The 26,784-nt window shown below is 37.5% G+C and overlaps 1 protein-coding gene across 1 annotated transcript in view; it reads left to right on the forward strand.

Moving 5' to 3' along the window:
- lpcat1 (lysophosphatidylcholine acyltransferase 1) overlaps window positions 1–26,784 on the forward strand; it is a 73,469-nt gene that overhangs the window by 9,479 nt on the left and 37,206 nt on the right. The window contains exons 2-4 of the mRNA XM_016992948.2: window positions 11,342–11,484; window positions 16,511–16,725; window positions 24,831–24,943. Of these exons, the coding sequence (XP_016848437.1) occupies window positions 11,342–11,484; window positions 16,511–16,725; window positions 24,831–24,943 (471 nt within the window). The remainder of the gene's footprint in view (window positions 1–11,341; window positions 11,485–16,510; window positions 16,726–24,830; window positions 24,944–26,784) is intronic.

Below are 26,784 nucleotides of genomic sequence, written 5' to 3' on the forward strand. Positions count from 1 at the left end.
GGTTTGTGGGGAAGTCCCTATGTAAGCAGAAAAGTCTTAAAGAAGGGGAAGTTCCTCACCAGAGAACTGGCTCAATGAGGAAATACTATATTCACTAGTCAAAGGATGCTGATTATCTTTTGGAAAAAATAAAAACAGGGATATGGAAAAGGTTGCTGGAAGAAGGTGTGTCTAGAAATAAGAAATGCGACATTTTCTTCCAGATTCCTCTTGTCCCTTTCAATAGTGAACTTAACTGGTTAAGCACCTGCATAACCTAGACAGTGAAATAGAGCCACTCAAGAAGACTCTGAAGGTTTCTACATATTTGGGCAACCGTGCAGGTATACACAAACATAGAAAGGTTTGTGAATTAAAAGAAAACTGAACTTAAACCCCATCCCTTAAGAAATCAGTCTGACTATACCTGCAAACTTGAATGACTTAGAATATCTCAGTCAAAGCCTAGACTACAACCACATTGAGAATCTGTGACAGTAAAGTTGCTGTTCACTATGAGTCCTCATCCAACCTGACAGAGCTAGGGCAATTTTGCCAAGAAGAATGGCCAAAAACTTCAGGAACTGATCGAGACATATTTGAAAAGACACACAGCTGTAATTGCTTCTTAAGGTGCTCTTGCCAATTGGAATAGTGGGTGAATACTTCTCTTAAGGCACTGTAGCTGTTCAGGCTTCTGCCCTTTGTACAACAGAAGTCATGTGTCTTTTTTACAGTGTAGGTAGCAATATCTATTGGAATATTTGAATCCTAAATTGATTAATTTGTGTTATTTCTTTAGCCTGGGAAGCCAGCTGTCATATTGCAAGGGACCTGACTAGTTTTGGCACACCATGGATGTGATAAACCCAGTCTTGCAGCACATTCTGTTAATAATCTTCTACATCATTAATTATTATTCTCTTTCCAGAGAGCACCATACCTCCAAATCTAGCTGTAGTTATTGGATATCTGAAATCCTCAGCAGAGGCCCTTCTTATAGTCCTCCCAGACATGGTTAGTGGGTGTGTGAGAGAAGGTCTTCTGAGTGGCTGCCCCTAGTCTCTCCGTAGAGAATAATAATAATAATAATAATAATAATAATAATAATAATAATAATAATAAAAACATTATTTGTCTTCCCAAGGGGACGCAGGGTGGATTCCAACATACGATGGCAAACATTCAATGTCTCCATAAACTAATACTGACATAAAATCCCATGGAAACCCTCCATATGAAAATAACATTAAAACCTAACATCAAATTAAAGTCAAACATCAGTAAATTAAACCTGACATCAATAAATTAAACTACATGTAGTCAAACAAAATTATATAATAGCATAAAATCCAAACAAACATCCACATTAATTTACAACAGCCAACTAGAGTTCACAGTGTGGGTTGATTATGAGATCAAACTATGATCATTTGGAATGTTGTCCCTTCTGTCATTAGACAAATACTTTTAATATTCCTAACTTTCAGAACTGATTGTTGGTAAGGAAATGGGTGTTAAGGGGATGCTGTATTGTTTTAAACTGTATAATTTTTAACAGTTTTAATAATGGTTGTTGAGTGCTTTCAAGTCATTTTCATCTTATGGAGATCCTAAGGCAAACTTGGCATAAGGTTTTCTTGGCAAGATGTCTACATAGAAGGTTGTCCTTTGCTGTGAGAGTGTGACCTGCCCAAGTTCACCTGGTGGGTTTCCAAGGCCAAGCAGGGATTTGAGCCCTGTTCTGAACAATATATAAACTATTACACCATGCTGTACTGTTTTAACTGCTTTCTGTAATTTTTAAGTGTGTATTTTAAATTGTTTTAGTATTGTTAATGGTTTGGGCAAAATATAAAATATACTACTATTAAGACTTCAGATTTCATCTCAGCCTCAGATGCAACTACTACTTTCTTTTTATATATAAAAAAGTAAAATACTGTGTTTCTTTGATTCTAACATGTAATTCTCCCCCTATGAACTTCCCTAAAACAGGGGTGCATCTTATAATCACACGGTGCATATATGCGTGTGTCTATCTTTTTCTGTTGGTGGTACTGAAGCTAGTGTGTGTGTTAGAATTGATGTCACCTTAAAGTTGAAGAAATATGATATCAGCCATGTCTTTTCATTATATATATATACACACACACACACAGTATGTGTGTGTGTGTGTGTGTGTGTGTGTATATATATATATATCTTCAGTGTTTTAACTATATTTTATTTCTCTACTAGTTTTATTTGATTGCGGCATGTTGCCTTCAGGATATTGGTATTACTGGCACTTTCATGTTTTAAAATTTCTTATAATTTCATTTTATTCTCTTAAAACTATGCTATTGAATAGTTGTCCACATGCAATAAAGATGTGGATGAATAGACAGAGGCTTTTATCCAGACAAGAAAGATGTGTTGCTGGTCAGTAGGAATATCTATCTGGGATTGGGATCACAGACTATTCTGAATAGTTTTGTCGAAGGCTTTCATGGCCGGGATCACAGAGTTGTATGTATTCCGGGCTACATGGCCATGTTCTAGAAGTATTCTCTCCTGACGTTTCGCCCACACTAGGCAAGGAAGGTTAATATATATCTGTGGAGAGTCTAGGGTGTGAGAAGAGTTCTTTGTCAGTTGGAAGTCAGCGTGAATGTTGCAGTTAATCACCTTAATTAGCATTGGAAAGGTTTGTCTCTTGCCTGGAGGGCATCCTTTGTTCAGAGTCATTAGCTGTCCCTGGAGCTCCTCTGCCCTCAGAGTGTTGCTTCCCGTCTACTGTTCTGATTTTTGAGTTTTTTAATACTGATAGCCAGATTTTGTTCATTTTCATGGTTTCCTCCTTTCTGTTTCTCCATGCCTCTCAACCTCTGAGGATGCCTGCCATAGATGTGGGTGAAACATCAGGAGAGAATACTTCTAGAACATGGCCATACAGCCCGAAATACATACAACAACCCTATTCTGAATAGGGTTGCTCTGTTGACAATTTGGTAGTGGGTCATTATATGTATGTGTAAATAAACAATTGTAATATGTGCGAACAACACACTTTTTAAAAACCAGCTGTTGGAAATATGTTTCTGGATCATTTGCCTGAATTAAAACTATCAAGGAGGAAGTCTCCCTGAGTGTGTGTGTATATATATATATATACACAAAGAATGTCCTGGCAAGCAGTTATTTCCCCCAGACAGAAGAATGCTTGCCATTGATAACAAGTAAAAAAAGCAAAAGCTTGTTTGGGGAAGAGGGTGGAAAGACTGGACCTTCAATGAAACCTTAATACAATAAAAGGTTCACTTATAATCTCTAATCAGTTGAACTTAACCTTTCATTTTCACGATTAAGACAATTCCAAAAAAAGTTGCTTTTGTTGAAGGCTTGAGAAATATACTCTGCATTTTTTTCTTGCTCCAGTAGCAGTTACTGGAACTCCCGGTGGCGGAATGTGTTAAACCCTTGTGCCGGCAGGATTACTGACTTGAAGGTTGAGTTGCTGACCAGAAGGTTGTTGGGTTGAATCCGGGGAGAGTGGGAATGAGTTCCCTCTGTCAGCTCCAGCTCCCCATGCGGGGATATGAGAGAAGCCTCCCACAAGGATGATAAAACATCAAAACATCTGGATGTCCCCAGCCAATTCTCTTACACTAGAAGCGACTTGCGGTTTCTCAAGTCGCTCCTGACACAAAAAATCTATTTTTGGTTGAATGAATTTCACAAGAATGTTGAACATCTATGAAAAATTCAGCTCTCTAAAGATATTTGGGGAACTCATTTATTAATTTACCTTCATATAATACTGGCATCAGAAGCTAAGCAGGTTAGATGAGAAACCGCCAATTAATATGGGGTGTTGTAAGCTATGTTTTAAAGAAAGGAATGGGCAACACCACTTCTGAGTATTTCTATCTAAGAAACCCCTTTGGAAGTCATGCAGTTATTATATATTCTTGTTGTTGTTAAATACAGAGGATTTAAGGCACATGCATACACCTATACTTGCCTGGATTCTTATGTCATCTTTGGTGCCCCTGACAAGTGAAGTTAGGTGGGTAGCTACAAGGGAGTTCTTTTCTGTGCTTAACTCTATTATTATTATTATTATCATTATCATTATTATTGTTTTCAGTATTGTGTATTGCATTTACAAAGTTTCCAGAGAACTTTGTAAATAAATAACACAACTTTCACATTTTAAAAATAAACTAGACTCTTTTCATTTTTTGAAAAGCTTGGCTTACAAAATTTCTGGTATGGTTTTGGTGCAGTTTATATAGAAAGGATGCAAACCAACCCTGCATGAATGGCTTCAACAACAGGACTTTTCATCGTTCCTATCTACATATTGTAACTTCCACGTTCCCTGAACAGCTGATTGAGAGGATATCTCAGGCTCCTGGAAAGGATTGTGAGGGCAAGCATGAATGGCAGAGTAGAAAGTGACCCTCCAGAGTGGGATGGAGGGCAAACATAATTGAATTGTGATCAATTAATTGAACATCTTAATAAGAGTCGAAAGATTTGCAGTAGTTCCCATGTATATAGGGTATCATTATTACCTCAGAACTGAGATGGGGTATTTATTTTTTCTATCTGAAAGCAGCTTAATGTAATTATATTTTGTATGGTATTCTTCCTATTAGAATTAGCATTAACATCAACTTGCCATATTACCATTTAATTTTGATCACATATAATATGGTATAGTTTTGACAGCGTTCATGAAGATAGCAGCATGCATTCCATGCTGAGATCTGCAAAGAAATTGTACTACAGTAATTTTGTGTAATTCAGTATTTTCTTCTGTAGCCAATCTTATTTTACTTGTGAAAACTTTCGTATCTCATGCTTAGCTTTCATCATTTTGGTAGCTGTGTTTACATGGTGTTTCACTGAGATAGCATCACAGTGATACTTAATTTCAGGCAAACTGATCCTTCAAGTTGTTCTCTGGCATAAATAGTAAAACAAATGGAACTAGTTGTAAACCTTGTTCATTCAAGTAATATGATTCTTAACCCCAAATCACTTTTGAAATCTTAGTCACCTTCTTGTTAATGATCTGTATTGAATTCTCAGCTCTTTTTTCAGACTTGAAATTAAAGTACTGTAGTTTAAAACCAATGTGTTGAACCCAGACCTTTTCTATTACTGAAGGAACAGAACAAGATCTTTAATCACATGTCTTAATCCTCATGTGCATGTGTTAATGTTTCCTTATTGGATGTGCTTCTGTGTTAATCATCATGCCATGAACTTGTTATTAAGGTGATTTAACATTTGTGTTTATGTCAACCAGAATCCAGCTGTAGTTTGACATATTGTCTCCCCAAACCTTTGTAGAGGAGCAGCAGATTTTTTCAATGAATGAATGGATTTTTAAAATATGAATGAATCAATGACCCAAGATAATAAAAATCTTACATATTCAAATTTTTTTTCTGGAACTTTGTCAAAGTTTGCAGTCTTTTGTCAGACGAAGTTGATGTCAGAATTAATCCAATTTCCATCAGCTTTTATAAAGTCATTCAGCTGAATGATTATGTCCTATAAAAGCAGCCTAATGCATACCATGAACTTCAGCCAGGTGCCTTTGCTTCTTGGTACTTTCAGTGTCATAGAATGGCCAGGTGTGTGAACTCTATTCTAATTTCTTATGGAAACAATACTACAAGTTGTGTCAAGATACTGCTGAGAAAATCAGACACTAAATGGTGGTCATAGAGATTGTAGATGCTAGCATTCATATTTCTATAATTCTGTTCATGGCATGTGGCACTTTTTGAGCTTTGTAATGACTGTCATTGTCTACCTTTTCAGTGTTGGAGAACACTAGCATCTCCAGTGGTCGTTATAAGTAACACCGTTACCTCCTGGTACATCAACTTGTTTATGGGTTACATAGTCCCCATTCCCAATGATGTCTTTCTTTTTTACCTGGAAGGAATCCTTATAGCAGGAATCAATTGATAGCTACACTTTCATGTTTCCAGCCCCAGGTAATGCTTTGTCTCAGATGGGAAACTCCTCTGCATAATGTTTTGATTTAGCAACTAAACCGCACCTACAGTGGGGGGGGGGGGGGGGGGAGTATTTAGTCAGATACAATTGTACAAATTCTCCCACTTAAAAAGATGAGAGAGGCCTGTAATTGACATTGTAGGTAGACCTCAACTATGAGAGACAACATGAGAAAACATGTCTGATTTTGCAAATTATGGTGGAAAATAAGTATTTGGTCCATAACTGAAGTTCATCTCAATACTTTGTTATATATCCTTTATTGGCAGTGACAGAGGTCAAACATTTTCTGTAAGTCCTCACAAGATTGGCACACACTGTTGCTGGGTACAATATGTTGGCCCATTCCTCCATGCAGATCTCCTCAACAGCAGTGATGTTTTGGGGCTGTCGCTGGGCAACACGGACTTTCAGCTCCCTCCAAAGGTTTTCTGTAGGGTTGAGATCTGGAAACGGGCTAAGCCACTCCAGGACCTTGAAATGCTTCTTACGAAGCCACTCTTTCGTTGCCCTGGCGGTGGGCTCATTGTCCTGTTGAAAGACCCAGCCACATTTCATCTTCAGTGCCCTTGCTGGTGGAAGGAGGTTTGCACTCAAAATCTCACGATACATGGCCCCATTCATTCTTTCATGTACAGTAGAGTCTCACTAATCCAAGCTAAACGGGCCGGCAGAAGCTTGGATAAGCGAATATCTTGGATTATAAGGACTGATCAAGGAAAAGCCTATTAAACATCAAATTAGGTTATGATTTTACAAATTAAGCACCAAAACTTCATGTTATACAACAAATTTGACAGAAAAAGTAGTTCAATACGCAGTAATGTTATGTTGTAATTACTGTATTTATGAATTTAGCACCAAAATATCACGATATATTGGAAACACTGACTACAAAAATGGCTTGGATTATCCAGAGGCTTGGATTATCCAGAGGCTTGGATTAGTGAGACTCTACTGTATATGGATCAGTCACCCTGGTCCCTTTGCAGAGAAACAGCCCCAAAGAATGATGTTGCCACCCCCATGCTTCACAGTAGGTATGGTGTTCTTTGGATGCAACTCAACATTCTTTCTCCTTCAATGCAGATCATTCACTAGGTTCACCTGTGTGGTTCTGGGATTTTTGCTCACCGTTCTTGTGATCATTTTGACCCCATGGGGTGAGATCTTGCGTGGAGCCCCAGATTATCAGTGATTTTATATCTTCCATTTTCTAATTATTGCTCCCACAGCTGCTTGCCTATTGCAGATTCAGTCTTCCCAGTCTGGTGCAGGGCTACAATTTTGTTTCTGGTGTCCTTCAACAGTTCTTTGGTCTTCATCATAGTGGAGTTTGGAGTGTGACTGCTTGAGGTTGTGGACAGGTGTCTTTTATACTGATAAGAAGTTCAAATAGGTACCATTACTACAGGTAATGAGTGGAGGACAGAGAAGCCTCTTAAAGAAGAAGTTACAGGTCTGTGAGACCCAAAAATCTTGCTTGTTTGTACTTATTTTCCACCATAATTTGCAAATAAATTCCTGAAAAATCAGAGAATGTGATTTCCTGGATGTGTTTTCTCATGTTGTTTCTCATAGTTGAGGTCTATCTATGATGTCAATTACAGGCCTCTCTCATCTTTTTAAGTGAGAGAACTTGTACAATTGGTATCTGACTAAATACTTTTTTCCCACTGTACCAGTGGCAAGAGATTGAATAAGTTGTTGTCTAAAACACATGGAGGGCCAAAATTTTCCCACTTCTAGCCTTGAGAAAGATGTGAGTAGCACAAATTACGTAATTGTTGATTGCTGGCTATCCTGGCAGGGGCTGCTCAGAACTTGTTGTCATCTGAAGGACACCATGTTGCCCACACCTGCCCCAAGCTATAGCTGCTTTACTTTAGTCCTTTAGCGAAAGCAAATTGTTCCAGAATTACATCAAGAATGAAAACTATTAAACTTTCTAAATATTACTTTTTCTAATGTTTGGGTTGGATCTGGTTTAGCATTTTAATTGTTTTTCTTTAGTCAGACTTATTGTAGTCTACCTCATCTCAAAAAGAACCCCAATAGAACTGAGCCTACAAAAACATATAAAGCAATACAAGCAATAGCAAAACAGCTTTTGGGACCTGTATTGAATGATTTATTGCATTGGAAATTTAGTTGTCTTTTTTAAAAGTCCACGGTTTATTTTAACATCTTAATTCTGCAGTCATCAGAGAAAAATGAAATATACAGTATGTTCCCTATATCCATTGGGGGATATGTTCCAAGACCCATGGATACCTAAAAATGGGCATAATAATAAGCCCTATATACTTGGGCTGAGAGTGTTCCATAGAACAGAGTTTCTCAAACTGTGCTCCTCCAGATGTTTTGGACTTCAGCTCCCACAGTTCCTAAGAGCTGGTAAGCTGACTGAGATTTCTGGGAACTGAAGTCCAAAACACCTGGAGGAGCACAGTTTGAGAAACACTGCCATAGAATAACATTGGAGATCTAGAGAAGCCTAGAAATGGAAGGTTTGTTAGTCTCTCTAGATATACTTGGGCTCGAAGAATACCATAGGATTACACTGGATGATCCAGAGAGGCCCACAAACACGTGGGAAGTGGGCATATTTTTTAGAGTATGGATAAGTGAAACTGGGAATATTGAAATTGTGAACAACTATCATTGTGAAATGTTCACAATGTCTAAAGTGAAATATCTTTACCACAAAGTTGCAATCATTATGCAATTGGGGACATATCCACAAACATAAAGGAAGTGTAAATGATCTTAGTACTTAGTAGTTTATGAATTCGTTTGACTGTGTTATGGATGCCTATAATATAATATCTAAAGAAGTATGCTGCTGAACTGCATCTCCCAGCTGCCCTTAGGCAGGAGCAAGAAATGTTAGGAATTGCAACCCAGCAATATCCAGAAAACCTCGCTATGCTTACCCCTGTTTTACAATGATTTTGGACAATTCTGGCAGGTCCAGGTGTCAGCTTTTCTGCCTTAGAGACCTCTAGGGCAGTGGTTCTCAACCTGTGGGTTCTCAGGTGTTTTGGCCTACAACTCCCAGAAATCCAGCCAGTTTACCAGCTGTTACAATTTTTGGGAGTTGAAAGCCAAAACACTTGGGGACCTACAGGCTGAGAACCACTGCTTTAGGGACTACATAGATTGTCCAAAATGCAAAAGTATCTGTAGAAGTGTCTTGAAGGCTACTTCTGGTTTTGAAGGATGAGTATTTGTATTGTTAAATCATGCAGAGTATCCCTACGCCCTAAGAGGAGGATCCACACTGGTAGGTACTTGCAGGAAAAGCATTCACCCCCCTTTCTCTGCCAGAAAAAGTGTGGTCTGCGTGCAGAGGCTAGGTGCAGCCTAAGCATCCCATGGCCATGATTTGCCTACCCCTCCCTCCCAGCATTTTCATCCTGGCCTATAATCATCACTGCCTTCTGTCTAGTATGCAGATGAGATTCGGAAAAAGGGATCACTGAATGGAAATGGTGAAGTAACTTGTGCCTTTTTATTTACATTAATTATGTAACTGTCTTCTAAAAGATGTCAGGTTTAGGAAGTCATTCATGCCTCTTCAGATTTTAAATTGTAGTGTTAACCCTGTATCTGTTCTCTTAATTGTCTTTTTGCTACTCGTACAAGAAGAAAGTTCAGGTTTCTCTCTACAGAGAAAACAAGTAGTGTTCCAGGTCACTGAAGCGTTAGCACATTTTTTATGTGCTTGGATTTAAGATGCAATTAGTTGAAATTGCAGAGATCTTTGGTGTCAGATCTCTATTGGTATGTGTGCTTTAATTTATTAAAAGCTTATTTGGAAATCAAAATAAAGTAACAATATCTTTACATTGGTTCAAATAATTATTAAGCTATTAAATGCTGCAAATACAAATAATGCAGAGAATTTGGCACGAAACTGAATTTACATGAGGGATAGCTGCATTATGCAATCCAGTGCATTACATTCTGTGGTATGCTGAGCAGAATAATTATAGGCAGGATTGTTCTAAGGATAACATGAGATCCCTCTGTGGATGTTGCTCTTTTATCACAAAAGAATGGTAGAATAAAAATTCAACACCTAAAATTGGGCCAAGAGATATCCCACAGCAACTGTCCCCCATGGAGGCAGTTACCAGGACAGCATTTTGGTATATTTTGGTACAGTACTCTCTTTTAAAAGAGAGAATTGGGAGATTTTCTGATAAGTGCTCAGGAATGGGATATAAACTTCAGAGGAACTACACTCGCCTATATTTCTGTTTAAATCAACATACAGTATAGTATATTTAAAAATCTATTGGTTTTAGGTTATATATTCTGCTGATAGCTTGACATATTTGCTAATGGATGTCACTTATGTGTTGTCGAAGGCTTTCATGGCCAGAATCACAGGGTGGTTGTGTGTTTTCTGGGCTATATGGCCATGTTCCAGAAGTATTCTCTCCTTAGGAGAGAATACTTCTGGAACATGACCATATAGCCCAGAAAGCACACAACAACCTGATGTCACTTATTATCTTCTAGCTTTGTTTCAAAATTATAATTGCTTTTCATAGTTAAAGGTCAGTCAACTATCCCACCACACTAGTATATGTTCCTATTAAAAAGCAGTATCCTCTAGAGCTATTATCATATAGCCTATGCATAGAGTAATGTAAACCTATGGAAATTTGGATATTGGACTTATAAATCTGTTCTATCAATATATAGAAGTGCACTTTACCATTATTAGAAATATGTCACCTTAATAAAAAACAAGACAGAAGTATTTTAATTGATAAATAATTCTTGTGTCTTGTATCGTAACAGATTATAAAAGATTTAGAATCACCTGAGCTAGGACTATAGCCCTAAGTCAGTGGTTCTCAACTTGTGAGTCCCCAGATGTTTTGGCATTTAACTCCCAGGAATCCTAACAGCTTATAAACTGTCTGCAATTTCTGGGGGTTGTAGGCTAAAACACCTGGGGACCCACAGGCTGAGAACCACTGCCCTAAAAGGAGGCATCTGTACACCTATACAGTTGAAATGTGTTGTGCTTTGAAGAAAGGATCCTTCTTATTTTTGTAGGCATCAAGAAGCATAAACATTTTCTCACTTCTTTTTAACTATTTATTGCTTTCTGTATTCATCAGAAAAGATAAACATGTCTCCAAAGATATTATACAATTTCTATGGCTGTAACATTCATTTAATGCAGTTTGTGACATGTGTTCACTGTTCATTGCTTTTTGTGATCATCAGAAAGGATAACAATTTTTACAAATACTGTTTAACTTGTATCAATCACCAGTCCAATCTTAAAAGAACAAAATTCTTTGGATTTTTACAGATTGCCTTCATGACATTGACCCTGTTCCCCATCCGGCTGTTCTTTGCCGCTTTTATGATGTTATTGGCCTGGCCTTTTGCGTTCATCGCATCCATAGGAACTGCTGAGAAAGAATTAGAACAGCCCCTCTCCTGGTGGCGAAAGTAAGTCACTATGTCCATGTAACATGTCCCTAGAATGTAATTCCTCAAGTGCATTTGGCATAATTTACTAGTTTACATATTTATTTTGACTGTGAAATTGATTGATTGCAAAACCGAACACTTGACTCATTTTGCGTAAAGGTCTTCCAGGCAAGACCTTTAGTATGTAGCCACTACACCATATTCACTAAATTTTATGGGGGGTGGCTGTGCTTAGGTCCAGATTAAATCATCTTTTATTTGTAACCTTCTCTTGTTTCCCTGTTATTTCTTTACTACAATAAAATATATATCTTAAAAAAGGAAATAGACTCAAGTTCCATGACATTTTTGATTGCTAATGCTAAGACCTGTCAGTCTAATCAGACCTTTAGGTTGTGGTCCTTTGCACACTTAGGGCCTTATCACATTTACTTATTTATATCATTTTACTCGATTTGCAATCTCTTCCAGCCAGTGTCATAAAGATAGACACTCTCTATAGCACTCTTGCAACATTTGTGCTTTGAATGCATTATTTGCATGCCCTTTTCAACCATATTAATGGTGTCATTATCCATTTCTTATCTCTCATTTTGGTTTGTCTACTTTTTGTTATAGCTGTAATAATAGTGCTGTGACTGCAAAATGGTACAACAGTAAGATATGCCATAATGTTATGATACTATAAAAGCAAACAAAAAGAATCTGAGGAGGAGGGTTAAGATTACTTTAACATAATCCTAAAGTCATCTTTCTTGGAAGTAGTCTGTGGCTTTCTCATAAAGATTTCCTTGGGAATCCTTGAGGAAGAGATGACATAGCCAGGCCTCCTCACTGTGTCCATTAATAGTTCATTTATTAAAAAGGTACTATGAGATATCTACACCGCAAAAGGTTTCTGAACTGTAGGGAAAGGAGGTCATTAACAGTTTACCTCCAGTTTGGGGAAAAACCCAAATTTCCAATGACTGGATGCAACAATGTCTGGAGAGCAACAAGCAGGACTAATGCAGCACTGTCCTGGTGTAACAGCATGGTGTGATAACACCCTCTGTTAAAACTGTTGAGCTGCAGGGACTGTACACTTGATTTAAAATACCAAGGACTGGGCTGTTTTTATATAGTGTACGTTTCTGAGCCAACACCTCGGTCACAAAATTCAGCAAAGTACAAAAATCAAAAATGTATTCTTTGAAAATTGCAGATCTGGTCAGTTCACTTAAAAATGCATGACTGATGCATGAATCATTCTCATTTACCACTAGTGAGTTGGTACAGAATGAACATGGTTAATCACACTCTGCTTTCTCGCACCTTCTGTGCTGAAGATACCTCTTCTAAAGCGGGTGTTTTTTTTTTTAACTATATTAAGTATTTCTTTATATGTAAGGAGTAATGTTTTTCTTAACACTTTTCCTTTCTCCTACTCAATGAATCTTCAGTATAATGTGTGTCCTTAGCCTTGCTGACATTCAATAAACGACTTAACTGCTTTATTTGGTACCCAAAGATGAGTTGCCGGAAGTGTTTACAAGATCTTGGGGGTGGTGCTTCCTCAGAAAGATTTTCCATTTGTTATCTCTACGTGCTGCGCTCTTTAGTGCTAATCCTAGGATTAACACAGGGTACATCTGATTGGGTAGAAATGCAACATAGCTCTGGAGCTGTGTTGTCTTTCCTAAATCATGATATAGTCATTTGAGAAATAATATAGGAAAGAGTGTGTTGTAAGTGATATACTTCGAGCAGTACCTTAATAGTAAAGGAAGTTGTTTAACTATCTGGGTTTGCACCTACTGTGGTATACTCTCAGAAGAAGAACTTTGATCATTTTACTCTTAATCAAATCCTCACTTTGGAGGAGCAAATGAGCCCAGTGCTACTGTCACTTGAGCTTACAAATACATAAACAAAGAGATTACATAACAGCAACTGGTGTCTGTAAGCACTAGAGAGATCTCTACTGCCTGGCTGCAAATAAAATGATACTGCAGAGCAAGTAAAGCCAGAAGGATTTAGGACATATAATCTTTTGATAAACATTTAGTAAGAGATAATATTCAAACTTTTATGATTTTTCAAAATTACGAGGATATGTGGGAGATGTGTCTTGGATGTGTCTTGATCATAGCACACTTTTCTTGAATTTGTGGAAAACCCATATCTTCAAATTTGTTGTCTTATAATATTACAGGTTAAGTCTTCTTTATTAGAAATGACTATGACAAGACTTTTTTTGGATTTCAGATTTTGGGACACCTGTTTTTGTTTTGTTTTGTTTAAATAGTGAATGGGGAATTGGGAAGGGGGAAAGGGTCCAGTTCACAGGTCCAGTTTTTCCTCAAGAGGGGGGAAATGATAGGGGGAGGGAGTCTTAGCTGTAAGCAGACCTTCTGCTCTATTGCTGAAAACTAACTAGAAAACACAGAGAAAATCTCCCATCCATTGTAAGTTTTTTTTTTCATTCTCTCTGGTCTGGATGCAGGCAGCAGCCAGTGGGGTTGCTCTGCAACCACTCAGTTATATGCTACCATTGGCCTTGTTTCATGCAATATTTGCAAATAAATTCGTGAAAAATCAGACAATGTGATTTTCTGGATGTGTATTATCATGCTGTCTCTCATAGTTGAGGTCTACCTATGATGTCAATTACAGGCCTCTCTCATCTTTTTTAAGTGTGAGAACTTGTACAAAATACTAAATACTCCCCCCCCCACCACCACCGTATATGACTAGTCCCCTTTCCCCAAAAATCAAAGTGGGTGACTGGCAACAAAAACCTTTGGTCTTTGAAGTGTTTTGGATTTCTGGATAAGGAAGACTCATCCGGTATCTCTATTGCAGATAATACTTTAACAGTTATAAAGCTACTAAAATAAACAATAATATGGTTATTTTAGAAATATAATATCAAAATAGTATCAAATAGCTGGTTTAGCATAGAGGGTAAGAGAATGAACTATGAGCCAGAACATGCCCAGTTTGAATGCAAGAGGGTCGCTAGGTAGCCTGGAATGTCATCATTCTTTTTTGTTATCATTTGACATATAAGAATAGCTCTCATCTCTTTTAAAGCAGTTTGATAAGGATTACAGTACAGTACAAATGTACATGGAGCACTTTTTGAGCACTCTAAACCATTTAATTCTTGATGGTGGTGGTTACTGTTGTTTGGTGCATTGAAGTTATCTTTGACTTTCGACAATCCTAAGAATAACCTATCACAACGTCTTCTTGGCAAGACTTGTTCGGAGGAGATTTGTTTTTTTCTGGGGCAGAGAGAGTGTTTTTTGCCCAGGCTCCACAGCTGAAAAATGTTTTAGGACTGATCTCTAGAGTCATAGTACAGCAAAAACCATTACACCACACTGACAGTTACAGCCAAATGATTCATAAGCACCTTATTGTTATACTGTATTTTCATTGGCGAAACAGTTGGAGAAATGGCTGTATCTGCTTATAGGTGAGGTATAGCACAAAGAGTGGACATCGTTGAGATTTAGTTCCTTCCGTTGTTGACAGAAACCCACAAGCTCACTTGTTAGAGAAAATCCAGCTTTTAATGTACAGTAATTTAAAATCAACTGGAAGTTGAGTTATTGACATTGCCTTCTTTGGTCCCCTGTATGTGATGTTTGGTCCACTGATAGGGTAGACAGCATCAAAAGGTGTAAGAGTTTTGGACATTGGAAGTGATTTGGTTACTTTTAGAATAACTGCCTTGTATGCCTTCTGTGGCTACTTACTTCTCGTTCTTCCAGTATTTCTATCTCAGGATAAAGGAATATTATTCCTGATTGCCATAAGAGTTAGTGAAGTGTGTGGGGTACATACAAAAACCAGAGGATAGAAATACTGACTGAAAGACCTTGTCTGAATAAAAAGATTTTTTTTCTTGTTTGCAAAGACAATAGAAGACAGGTATAAGAAGGACCCTATTGTGTTCACCAAGAATATCTTACTATGTATCCCCACAAAATATACAATAGAGTCTCACTTATCCAAGCTAAACGGGCCGGCAGAAGCTTGGATAAGCGAATATCTTGGATAATAAGGAGGGATTAAGGAAAAGCCTATTAAACATCAAATTAGGTTATGATTTTACAAATTATGCACCAAAACTTCATGTTATACAACAAATTTGACAGAAAAGGTAGTTCAATACGCAGTAATGTTATGTTGTAATTACTGCATTTACAAATTTAGCACCAAAATATGATATATTGAAAACATTGACTACAAAAATGGCTTGGATTATCCAGAGGCTTGGATTAGCGAGGCTTGGATGAGTGAGATTCTACTGTACTTCTAAAGGTAGCAGTACTAAAAGAATGGCCTTCTTCAAAGGGAAGAATACATTCCTTCAAAAATCCTGTTCTAATGTGCTGTTATCTTCTGCGTTTGAGAAAATTCACCAAGATAGTTTAAATTTTTACAGTTTAATTCCCTTGAAATTTCAAATACAGCATAACCACACAATTTTAAAATACTTTCAGAAAATGAAGAACCTAAGTACAGGCAGTACCCAAGTTACAAACAAAATAGGTTCTGTAGGTTTGTTCTAAAGTTGAATTTGTATATAAGTCAGAAGAGGTACATTTTTTAAGTGAACGCCAGGCAAAAATTTATATTTTTTAGCTTTGGATAAAATAGGGAAGGGTGAACAGCACTGTGGTATTTGTTTTGCTGTCTGTTCAGTAGATTTCACCACACTTTCTGTCCCTGTGATAATTGGATTTTGAAAAAATTAGTTTGTTGTAGAAACAAGGATTGGTAAAAGTGCTTCATTCGAGATACCTTTTGCTCATAATAACTATTTCAGAAGTGAATTTCACTTCCTAGAGGTAGATTTCTCTGACTTCCTGTACTCTCAGTCTTGTTCTCAACCATGAGTAATTTGTAAGTCAGATGTTTGTAACTCGGGGACTGTTTATACTTTGATAGGAGATCTTACTTTAACCCAGATAGCATCACTCCTGTGCTTGGTATTTTCTAGTAATAATGTTCTGATATTTCTGCATCTGTGGTTTCTGATTATTTTCAGGGTTGTGGATTTCTTGCTGAAGGCTATCATGAGGACGATGTGGCTTGCTGGTGGATTCCATTGGATAAATGTGAAGGGCAGGCAGGCCCTGCCCACTGAAGCAGCAATATTGACTCTGGCTCCACATTCCTCATACTTTGATGCTATACCGGTAACAATGACCATGGCTTCCATTGTCATGAAAGCAGAAAGCAAAGACATTCCTGTTTGGGGAAGTAAGTTGGAAATTTTTAATTTACAAATAATGTAATAGGATTTGGAACAAAACTAAGTAGTTCCAGGTGACATAGGAGATTAATAAAATCAGTAAATGTAAAGAAAGAATATGAACATAGTTTATGGAATGTCTTACGATACCAGAAGTTATTCTTGATTTGTAAATGATTTGTTGCTGAATATAGAACTGTAAACTTGAACCAGAGATCAGATCTGATTCCATAAAAAGTATCCACTATCCTCCAGTCTTTCAGATGAAAGGTAAAAGAGAGAGTTGTAACTTGTTAGTAAACTTCTTTGAAATACCACTATTCTCTTCTGTTTGGTTCTCTTTTTAAAAAAGAGTTACACCAGGAACATTTTAGGCAAGTTTTCATTTTAAATGACTTGTGACCATAGGTGATGCTAGTGAGTATGAGTTTCGCTATATGTATTGCCCTGTGAGGTGAGTCCCCTGTTGGGTGAGAAGGGTGGGATATAAATATTGTAATAAATAAATAAATGTCAACTATTACAAAACACCCTTGAATGATGCTGTGTATTAGATGCCCCTGATTCTCCTTTCAGGCTCCTTTAGCATTGAATTAACAAAATACAACTGAAAGAACCAATGAAAAGCTTTTAAAGAATAAATAAGTAATATTAAAACCTCATTAAGTTAAAACAAAATAGAATTATTTTGAAAACTTAACAACAAAGGTAGAAATACAGGGCACATAACCTATTAAAAAAAACCTTCAGCACAATCTTTTAATTTTATGTTCTTTACCTTTATACCTGCTGATAGACTGCACAAAATGTGTCAGTTGCACAACCTGTGTGCAAGTACTAAGAGGGGTATTGCCTGTGTTCTCACCAGATGTGAGAACGATGAGATCAAAGCAAATGCCTCCTATGAAGATCTTAGTCTGAGGCAGGCTCATACATAGAGACATGGTCTTTCAGATGGTCTGAACCTAATCCATTTAGGCCATCAGCCACTTTGGGAGAAAAGAGGGGTTGTAAATAGAGATGACGACAACTTTGAATTGTACCTGAATGTAACTACTGATGCTATGTCAACAAGTGAATTGTATGTTTTATGTAACTACACCTGGAAAACAATCTGTCTGCAGCAATTTGGACTGGCAGGAGTTTCAGAACAGTTTCCAAAGACAACTCTCAACTTGGCGGTTACAGTGATCCAAACAAGATGTAATTAGGACATGTGGTGCTGTAGCTAGATACAATGTCCTGGAATGGCCACAACTAGCACACTAATGTGTTCCTGGTCACTGCTGGAGCCTGGACATTCAGACTCAACATTGAGCCCATGAGTAGATCTAACATACCAGCCAAAGATTTGAGGGAGAATGTAACCCTATCTGGCATAGGTTGAATCACTCTCCCCTGATCTTCCTTTCAACTGACCAGGAACACATTTGTCATGTATGGACATGACAGATGTGTTCCTGGTCAGTTGAAAGGAAGATCATTTCATCAACCTTATCCAGTCCACTACTGACAACAGATGCTGATTTAGTACTGAAACTGCTTTCTTAAAGTTGGATGGATCATTCGCATTCTGGTGAGACCAACTCCCAAAGTTCTGGGTAATTACTTCCAGCTATGGGTAATTACTTCCAGCTATTTCACAAATGAGAGCTAGCATGGCATTGGTGGTGTGAGCATTGGACTATGCTTCTGGAGATCAGGGTGTGACTCTGCTCGGTGATGGAAACCCAGTGGGCGACCTTGGGCAGATCATTAACTCTCAGTGCTAGAAAACACCTCTCCAGGACTCTCTAGGTTCTCTGCTGTTCTGTAGTCAGTTTCCAGCAGAAGATAATCAGAGTGCTGGAAAATCTAGAAACTATTGGATATTTTTTGGAGGGGGGGGGAGCTTTTCTTTTTATTTGCAAACTTTCACAGCGCTCTTGTGCTTTTCACCCCAGCAAATGGGTGGGGGGGAATATACTAGTAAAAACATTAATATGAACAACAAAATGTATTTAAATATATTATAAGTAGTATTTTAAATATATATGTATATAAAACAGCCCAACAACAGCCTGTTCCTGGGATTATTTGAGGTGCTGATTCAGAAAATTGCATTGGATAGACCACATCATCTCTAGTTTCTTAGATATGGTTATCATGGATTCCTATGGGGGAACAGATGGTGACTGATATGTTCTGTATCTCAAAACCTAAAGCTGATTGGTGCCATCTCTGGAATCAGTAGGATACCTAGAAACATGGTTAAAATTTGAGGTACCAAATTATTTGTTGGCTAGTGGAAACTAGTTGTGAAGTGATGCCCTATGAGATGCAAGAAATCCTGGCCTCACAAATCTTTTGTGGTCTAAGGAATTGGCACTGATAAATGAGAATAGAGATCTTGTGGTCATGCTAAAAGTTCAATTAAAACATGAATCTAGTAGTATATGCAGCTATCAAAATAACAAATTCTATGCTAGGAATTATTAATAAAATAAAATTCCCTATATTGTTACAAAGTTACTCAAATTTAGTGCATGGCTTCATTGGGTGTGAATCTGTCACTTCTCTTAGAGGTATACTATAGAGCTAGAGATACAGAAAGGGCAGCCAGAATCTTGACAACCAAAATTTCTTTTCTTGTACTATTTTAAGATAATTTAGTTAGGAGTAGATGTGTTCATGGAGAGACATTATATATAATTATTCATAACAGAAAATGCATAGAGAGAAGTATTTCCCTTTTCTACCACAATTGGGGTCAGTCTTTGAAACACAAAGAAAGTAGAGCAGAAACCACAAAAATATATTTTTTCCATAGTGTAATTATTAGTTTGTGGAATCTTCTATTGCAAGTGTAGTAATTAGCTTGAGTGGCTTAAAAAAGAAATTAGACTAATTCATAGAAGATACGTTAACCAGTAGCTTTATATTATGATGGCTGTATTGAGCTTCCATGCAGTATTGACTTTAACGCCAGTTTCTGAGGAGCACCAATATGATAGGGCTGTTCATATCCTTATCGGTTTCTCATAAACATCTGGTTGGTTGCTTGAAATCCACGTTTACTGTGTTATGGAGATTCCTAATGACATTTTTGTGAGAATAAAAACATATATCTTCTCTGAAACAACATTCCATTCCTCTAATCAAGTAATCTGCAGTTGATAAAAGTTTATACCAAATAAAGGTTTTAGACTTTAATGTATCCCTATAATAATTGAGGTTATTTAAGAAAGGTAAGTAACTTACCTGTTAAAACATAGATGAAATGGTGTACTGTATTAATTATTGCAAATATATAATGCATGAAAAATAATCAAAATACAATATAACTCTACACAAAACTAAAATTAAAATAGAATATTTATGCTATCCATTACATAGTTGATAGTTTGGACTCTGTTTCCTATTTATGTTCCTTTCTCAAAAAATTGAAGGAATAAGCTCTGGTCTAAGCAGCTGCAGACATGAAGTGTAACTAAAGAATTTAAACAGCATTTAGCACGGTCATAGATCTTTAGCACTTTAGGTGCACGGAGTTTCACTTAACTCAGTCTTTCCAATAAAGCTACATTTGATCCCAAAGGGTTTTTCTCACCAGATTTAAAATAGAGTGTTCTGTGTAGGGACTGACATCACACTGGAATTCATCATGATTGAAAAAATATGTGGATCATGGAAGTGAAGAATGATTTTTGTTTATCACGTTGTGCCCTCTTTCCTCCAGTACACACAGCGTAGCTATGACAAGGTATTCATTCAGATTTATCCTTGCATTAATGTTGTTAAATGAATTGACAGCAACTTGACAAAACTACCAAGTCAAGCTTTTATTTTGAGTAAATCAGGATTAGATTCCAGGTCTCCCCTATTACTTTGGCAGCCATGCCCTAATCTTTCCTTCATTGAAGGAATATAAAGCATAATAATATCAAGTTCTGTTAGGCGATGAAACATCGGATGTCAAATGAAGCTGGTTGTTGGAAGAAACAGGATACATAGGAGAATAGACAAATTTACAGAAGATGATCTGCTTGTGCCTACTCATGATGGAGATATACTTCCACCAGTATCAGAGGAAGTATAGCTTGAGGATGCTTCTGCACTCAGTTCCTGCTGGGAGATTAGCCATGGGCAACTCGGGGTGCATCTACACAGTGAAATTAATTCAGTTTAATGCCACTTTAACTGCCATGGTTCAATGCTATGGAATCATTGGAAGTGTAGTTTTACAAAGCCTATACTCTACCAAAGAGTCAGCCAAGAGTCAACTTGGCTCTTCTTCCTAAGAAGAAAGTGCATGACATTTCTGTACCCCCATAAAAGCCAAATTCCCTTTGATGCTTTTTGAGTTATTTGTATGGAATAACTGCCAAAATATTTTTGTATGCAAGTATCATTTGAGAATATGTATTTCCAAGAATTCTTCGTTCTGTGTATCTCTGTGACAACTAATTTGGACCACTTTCCAAAAATGCAATTCATTAATAGAACATTTGTCCTAACCTTGAGCTGCAGCTTTTACCTATTAGTGTGTGTGTGTGTGCGTGGGTTTTTTTTTGGCATCATATTTGATGTTCAAAAGACAAAAAGTTCAATGCTGAATTAATCCTCTTTTCTGCTGAATAGAGAAACATTAAGGGGGCTAGCTCCACATACATGATAGCCCAATATTTATAATTTTAAAGCACAGAACTGCTCCGGGCTTGGGAACATTATGTAACAGGCAAATGTGGGAGCAGATAACTTTTTTCTTCATTATTTTGAATCTAGGGTAGGGAAGAATTGTAGAAACATCTAGGGAAAGCAGTCTCTCACCCCCTCCCCCACCAATTCTCTGCTATACATTTCCTTCCGCTAAAGCGGTTTTGCTTTTACATGAGTGTGTAATTAGTCAGTGTGTAACATATAATTAGCCTCTATACATGATGTCTTTCAATTTTATCTTGCAGCTAATGCTTTTATGCTTTTTGTGTTGGTAATTTTGATGGATGTATTAACCTGCTGTTGTAATCTGGTGAAAAACCTCCCTTGAAATAGATTGGTATATGTCTTTATTCTGTTTGTGACACAGAATATCACCGGAGGATCTTTCATTTGTAAAACTCTTGGTAATCTCTTCTAGTTTATGATTTCATAAGGGGGATTTTTTGTTATCTTTGCCTATACCTTTGGTCTTCTATTGAACCTAAGGAAATGTAGCAAATAGCATACAGAAACAGACATTTTGTATGTGGGTCATCTAGCTTTAAAAAATGGAAAGCTAAACTAAATATAGTTCTTCAAGGCTTTATTTTAAAAAAGTTGAAAATAAAGCTCCTTTGAATTCAACCACTTCCAATGATTTCCAGTGCGGCGTGTATTGGGAATAGGGAATACATACAGAATTTACAGTGGACTGAAATGTACATATTCTTGTTGAATTATTTACTAATTGGAAGTCGCTACCAAATGGCATGAACCAGTAATGCTTCTTTCCTATTCCAACTTTCTACATTTTTGCAACAAGAACAGTAAATAGGAAAATATGTGTTGTCAAAGGCTTTCATGGCCGGGATCACAGGGTTGTTGTATGTCTTTATAATAATAATAATATAATAATAACTATTTTTATACCCCGCCCCATCTCCCCGAAGGGACTCGGGGCGGCTTACATGGGGCCTTGCCCGATAATCAAATATCAAAACACAGCAATAAAACAGTTATCCAATAAAAACATCAATTACAGTAAAAACAATAGTTAAAATCAACATAAAACATACAATATTAACACTGGAGACTAATTCATATAACCCAGGCAAAGTGTAACATGGGCCGAAATGGGCCGAAATGGGGAAGGTAATTTCACAGTTGAAATGGACAAAGTGCAATATAGCATTGGCAACACCTCGAGAATGGGGCTATTATAAAATGGGCAGATAGATCAGTCCGGCACCAAATTAAGTATCAAAGGCCTTTTGAAAGAGCCAGGTTTTTAAGCTCCTACGAAAGGAGAGGAGGGTAGGGGCCTGCCTGATCTCTCTAGGGAGCGAGTTCCAAAGCCGGGGGGCCACGACGGAGAAGGCCCTCTCTCTCGTCCCCACCAACCGCGACTGCGAGGGTGGTGGGAGCGAGAGAAGGGCCTCCCCCGACGAGCGAAGAGAACATGCGGGTTCATAGGGGGAGATGCGGTCTCTAAGGTAGGTGGGTCCCAAACCGTTTAGGGCTTTGTAGGTGATAACCTGCACCTTGAATTGGGCCCGGAAAGTAAATGGCAGCAAGTGAAGCTCCTTAAACAGGGCTTTGTAGGTGATAACCTGCACCTTGAATTGGGCCTGGAAAGTAAATGGCAGCCAGTGAAGCTCCTTATGTCTTTCGGGCTGTGTGGCCATGTTCCAGAAGTATTCTCTCCTGACGTTTCGCCCACATCTATGGCAGGCATCCTCAGAGGCTGTGTGGCATGGAAAATAGCAACATCTGGCCATCAGCTTCAGTGCATCATATCTATTTTGTTTTGTATGTTTCCTACCTAGCCATCCACCTATTACTTTACCGATACCTCAGGTCCCTAGGAATACCTTGTATGCTGCCTTTCCACATTTTTAGTCCCAGAGAAGGGAACACATTACGCTATCAGCATTAATTTGGCTGGGAAAAATCATTGTACTTCCACTGTACAATGTACAGAAACCTCATTGTACAGAATCATTGTACAGAAACCTTAGCTAGATCAACAAACTCTCCATTAGTATTCAATTTTGTTATGTCATCAAGATGAACAGCTTTGTGGAATAGAGTGCAAGAAGTTTCATATGCTCATATGGTGGCTACATTTCCCAAGAAAAAGCTTAGAATTCATATATTTTTTCCTGTGAGGAGCAAGTTATTAATAGCGGAGTCTAAAATGACTGTAGCAGTTATAAGTATAATACATATAGTCTCCAGAGACTTAACTAAAACCACATTGCCTTGATTATATTGTTTGTAACCCCATCTTTGTACAGTATGTCTGTGTAAAATATTCTGGCTTTAAAAAAATACTTTATACCACATTCATAACAAATGATTATTTTTCACTAACTTTGTAAAGATTCAAACATTTTGTAATTAAGTGATCCAATTATAGTAGAAAAAAGGAGGGGAGAATGAAGTATAAATTTTAATATCCAAAGGAGTTCTTTCCGTTTAAATTTATGTATTTATTCAGTGTATATGTTGTATTTCTCCTGGGATGAGATTCATAAGGAAGAGGGAGCAGGCATGTTTTCTGCTGCCCTGGAAACTAGGACTGGGAGCAATGGGTTCAGATGACAGGAAAGGAGATTCCAACTGAACATTACGAAGAACTCCCGACTGTAAGAGCTGCTCAGCAGTGAAACTCTCTACCTTGGAGTATGGTGGAAACTTTTAAACAGAGGCTGGATGGCCATCTATCTGGGGTGCTTTGATTATGCTTTCCCTACATGGCAGGGAGTTGGATTAGATGGCCCATGTGGTCTCTTCCAACTCTATTATTCTGTGATTCTAAGATGGTTTCCAGTAACATTAACAACATAAAGCTAAATCTTGCTTTATACAAATTAAAAAAGAATGAAATAACATTTTTAAACATGATATAGTGGTTTGAGAGTGGGACTGGAAACCAGGGTTCGAATCCATGCTTGGCTATGGAAACCTACTGGATAAAGTTGGGCAAGTCATACTCTCTCATCTTGAGAAGGAGGTAGGGGCAAACTCCCTCTGAACAAACCTTGCCAAGAACAACCTGTGATAGATTCATTTTAGGATTATCATAAATCAGAAATTATTTGAAAGCACACAACTACATTTATTTATTTAGGTAGGAAAACAAGTAAATTAAAAGCGTTAGCAGTAACTAACAGACAGTTAAAAGTATTTTATTGTGTTATCATTTTTGTAGTGTAGCTGCAAAATCATATTGTTCAGTCCAGGCATAGCCAAACTTTGGCCCTCCAGGTGTTTTGAACTTCAACTCTCACAATTCCTAATAGCCGGTAAGCTGGCTAGGATTTCTGGGAGTTTACATCCAAAACACCTGAAGTGCCGAAGTTTGCCCATGTTTAGTGCATCTAAAAAATAAAAGTCTATACTTATAAGTATTGACATCTGTGTTTCTTTTCAGCTCTGATCAAATACATCCGACCTGTGTTTGTATCTCGATCAGATCAGGATTCTCGGAGAAAAACTGTTGAGGAGATAAGACGACGTGCTCAATCTAATGGAAAATGGCCTCAGGTATGGATTTAAAAAGTGCTTTAAAGATAAAAGAATATCATCCACATTTTATATACCAGTCAGTAAAAGAACCTCAGTCCGTGTCTCACATAGACTAGTGGGAGAACACAAGGGTGTGAACCTTTCAGTTGGGAATCTTACCTGAAAGGATGCTCATATTTCCCTTTTTTTAAGTTTACTTAGCATCTTGACAAGACATGGTTCTTCAAGGAATCCTCTAAGCAGAGGTCATTAAAGGAGCATGACACTTAGTTTTATTTTGATTCTTATTTTCTGTTGGCCATTCTGTTGTTTTCACTGTTCTATTGTTACCTGCTCCTTTTTTCACAAAATCAAATAAATATCAGGTCAATGTGCTTAATCTTTTAAAGCCAGATCAACCATTTTTAGCAAGTAGATAATATCCAAATATTTCCTATTATGAAAAGAATATACTAGAGGTAAAACTATGCATGTTTTGAGACCAACATTACTGATTGATTTAAAATAGGGAAAAAACTTTTTGGTTTTTTTGGTTTTTTATTTACACAGAAATCCAGACCGCCGCAATCAAGACCAATAATTAAATACACCAGATTAAATCCTGCATAATGTTCATGGTGTTTGACCTTTCCGATATTTACGTACCACTTCAGGGCTTCTAACAACCATGAGCTACAATTCAATAAAATTACAAAACAATATAAAACTAATGAAGGAAATGCTTGCCTGGACAGGAAGGTCCTTGCCATGTTGTGAGAGGCCACAAAAGGAATGCTGGGCTAGCTTCCTAGACGAGGTTTAGGGGTAGTCCGCTTTAGTTGTGCCTCTCCCATACTTGGGAACACAGAAAACTGTGTTATTGCATTCAGATTGACATGAGAAGACATGGTTCCTTGAGGTTCTGTGTCTAAGCCATCTGGAACTGTAAAGATCAGCGTCAGCATTTTGCATTGTGGCAAGTGTAGTAGTTCTTGCATCATTCCTTGTAGGTATGACATGATCTCAAAAACAAGCACACATCAGCATTCAGATTCTTAAATTGTGGATCGGTTACTCTTTTTAATGCATCTCTAAGGCGAACGTACTTCACTAATCCAATTATAATTAGGGGATGTGCACGTGGCACAGTAGCCTAAACTAAGTAAAAGGCAGTCCTGTGTGTACCTGTACTCTACATTTCCAAGCACAGACACACCTTGGTTCTTAGAAGGAACGTACTATCCTCTGGCCAGGAACCCTTTAGCTTGGCTAGATTCCAAGCCTCAGTATAAATTAGAAACAAATCAATTTGCAGTAGATATTTTACAGAATAAACCATTCAATTTGCTATGGTTCATACATTTAAACTGTCAAGCCAATAACACAGACATCTTAAATGTCATGGGAGAACATTGTTCTGCCTATTAATTAATTAGATGTGAGGCAGATGGTAATCTGGGAAAGGCCTTTTCAGTGATGGCATTGTGATTACGGAATTCTTTCCCCAGAGAAGCGCTTCTCGTTTATGCACCTGGCACAGACTTGTTCATTTTCCCAGACTTAATTCTGAGATTTCTTATTTGCTGCCATTTTATCAATTTGTTTTCATACATATTATTCTGATGATTTAGTTCCCTTTTGTTATAATTTCCAGTGCTAAGCTAGTTTATTTCAAGGGGGTCTAACCTTTTGACTTTCCTAGGCCAGGAAGATTTGCTTTGGGTCACACATAAATTACAAGAACACTAACAATAGCTGATTAGGGGGGGGGGGGGGGAGGTTCATGAATAATTTTTGTGATGAGCAAAAAAATCCTCCCTTAATAATCCTAATTAATGTATTGTCCAGTTTTAAGGGTCTTTTAAAATTGTTGACTTTTA

The sequence above is a fragment of the Anolis carolinensis genome, chromosome 4, assembly GCF_035594765.1.
Source record: "Anolis carolinensis isolate JA03-04 chromosome 4, rAnoCar3.1.pri, whole genome shotgun sequence".
Classification (NCBI taxonomy): Eukaryota; Metazoa; Chordata; class Lepidosauria; order Squamata; family Dactyloidae; genus Anolis; species Anolis carolinensis.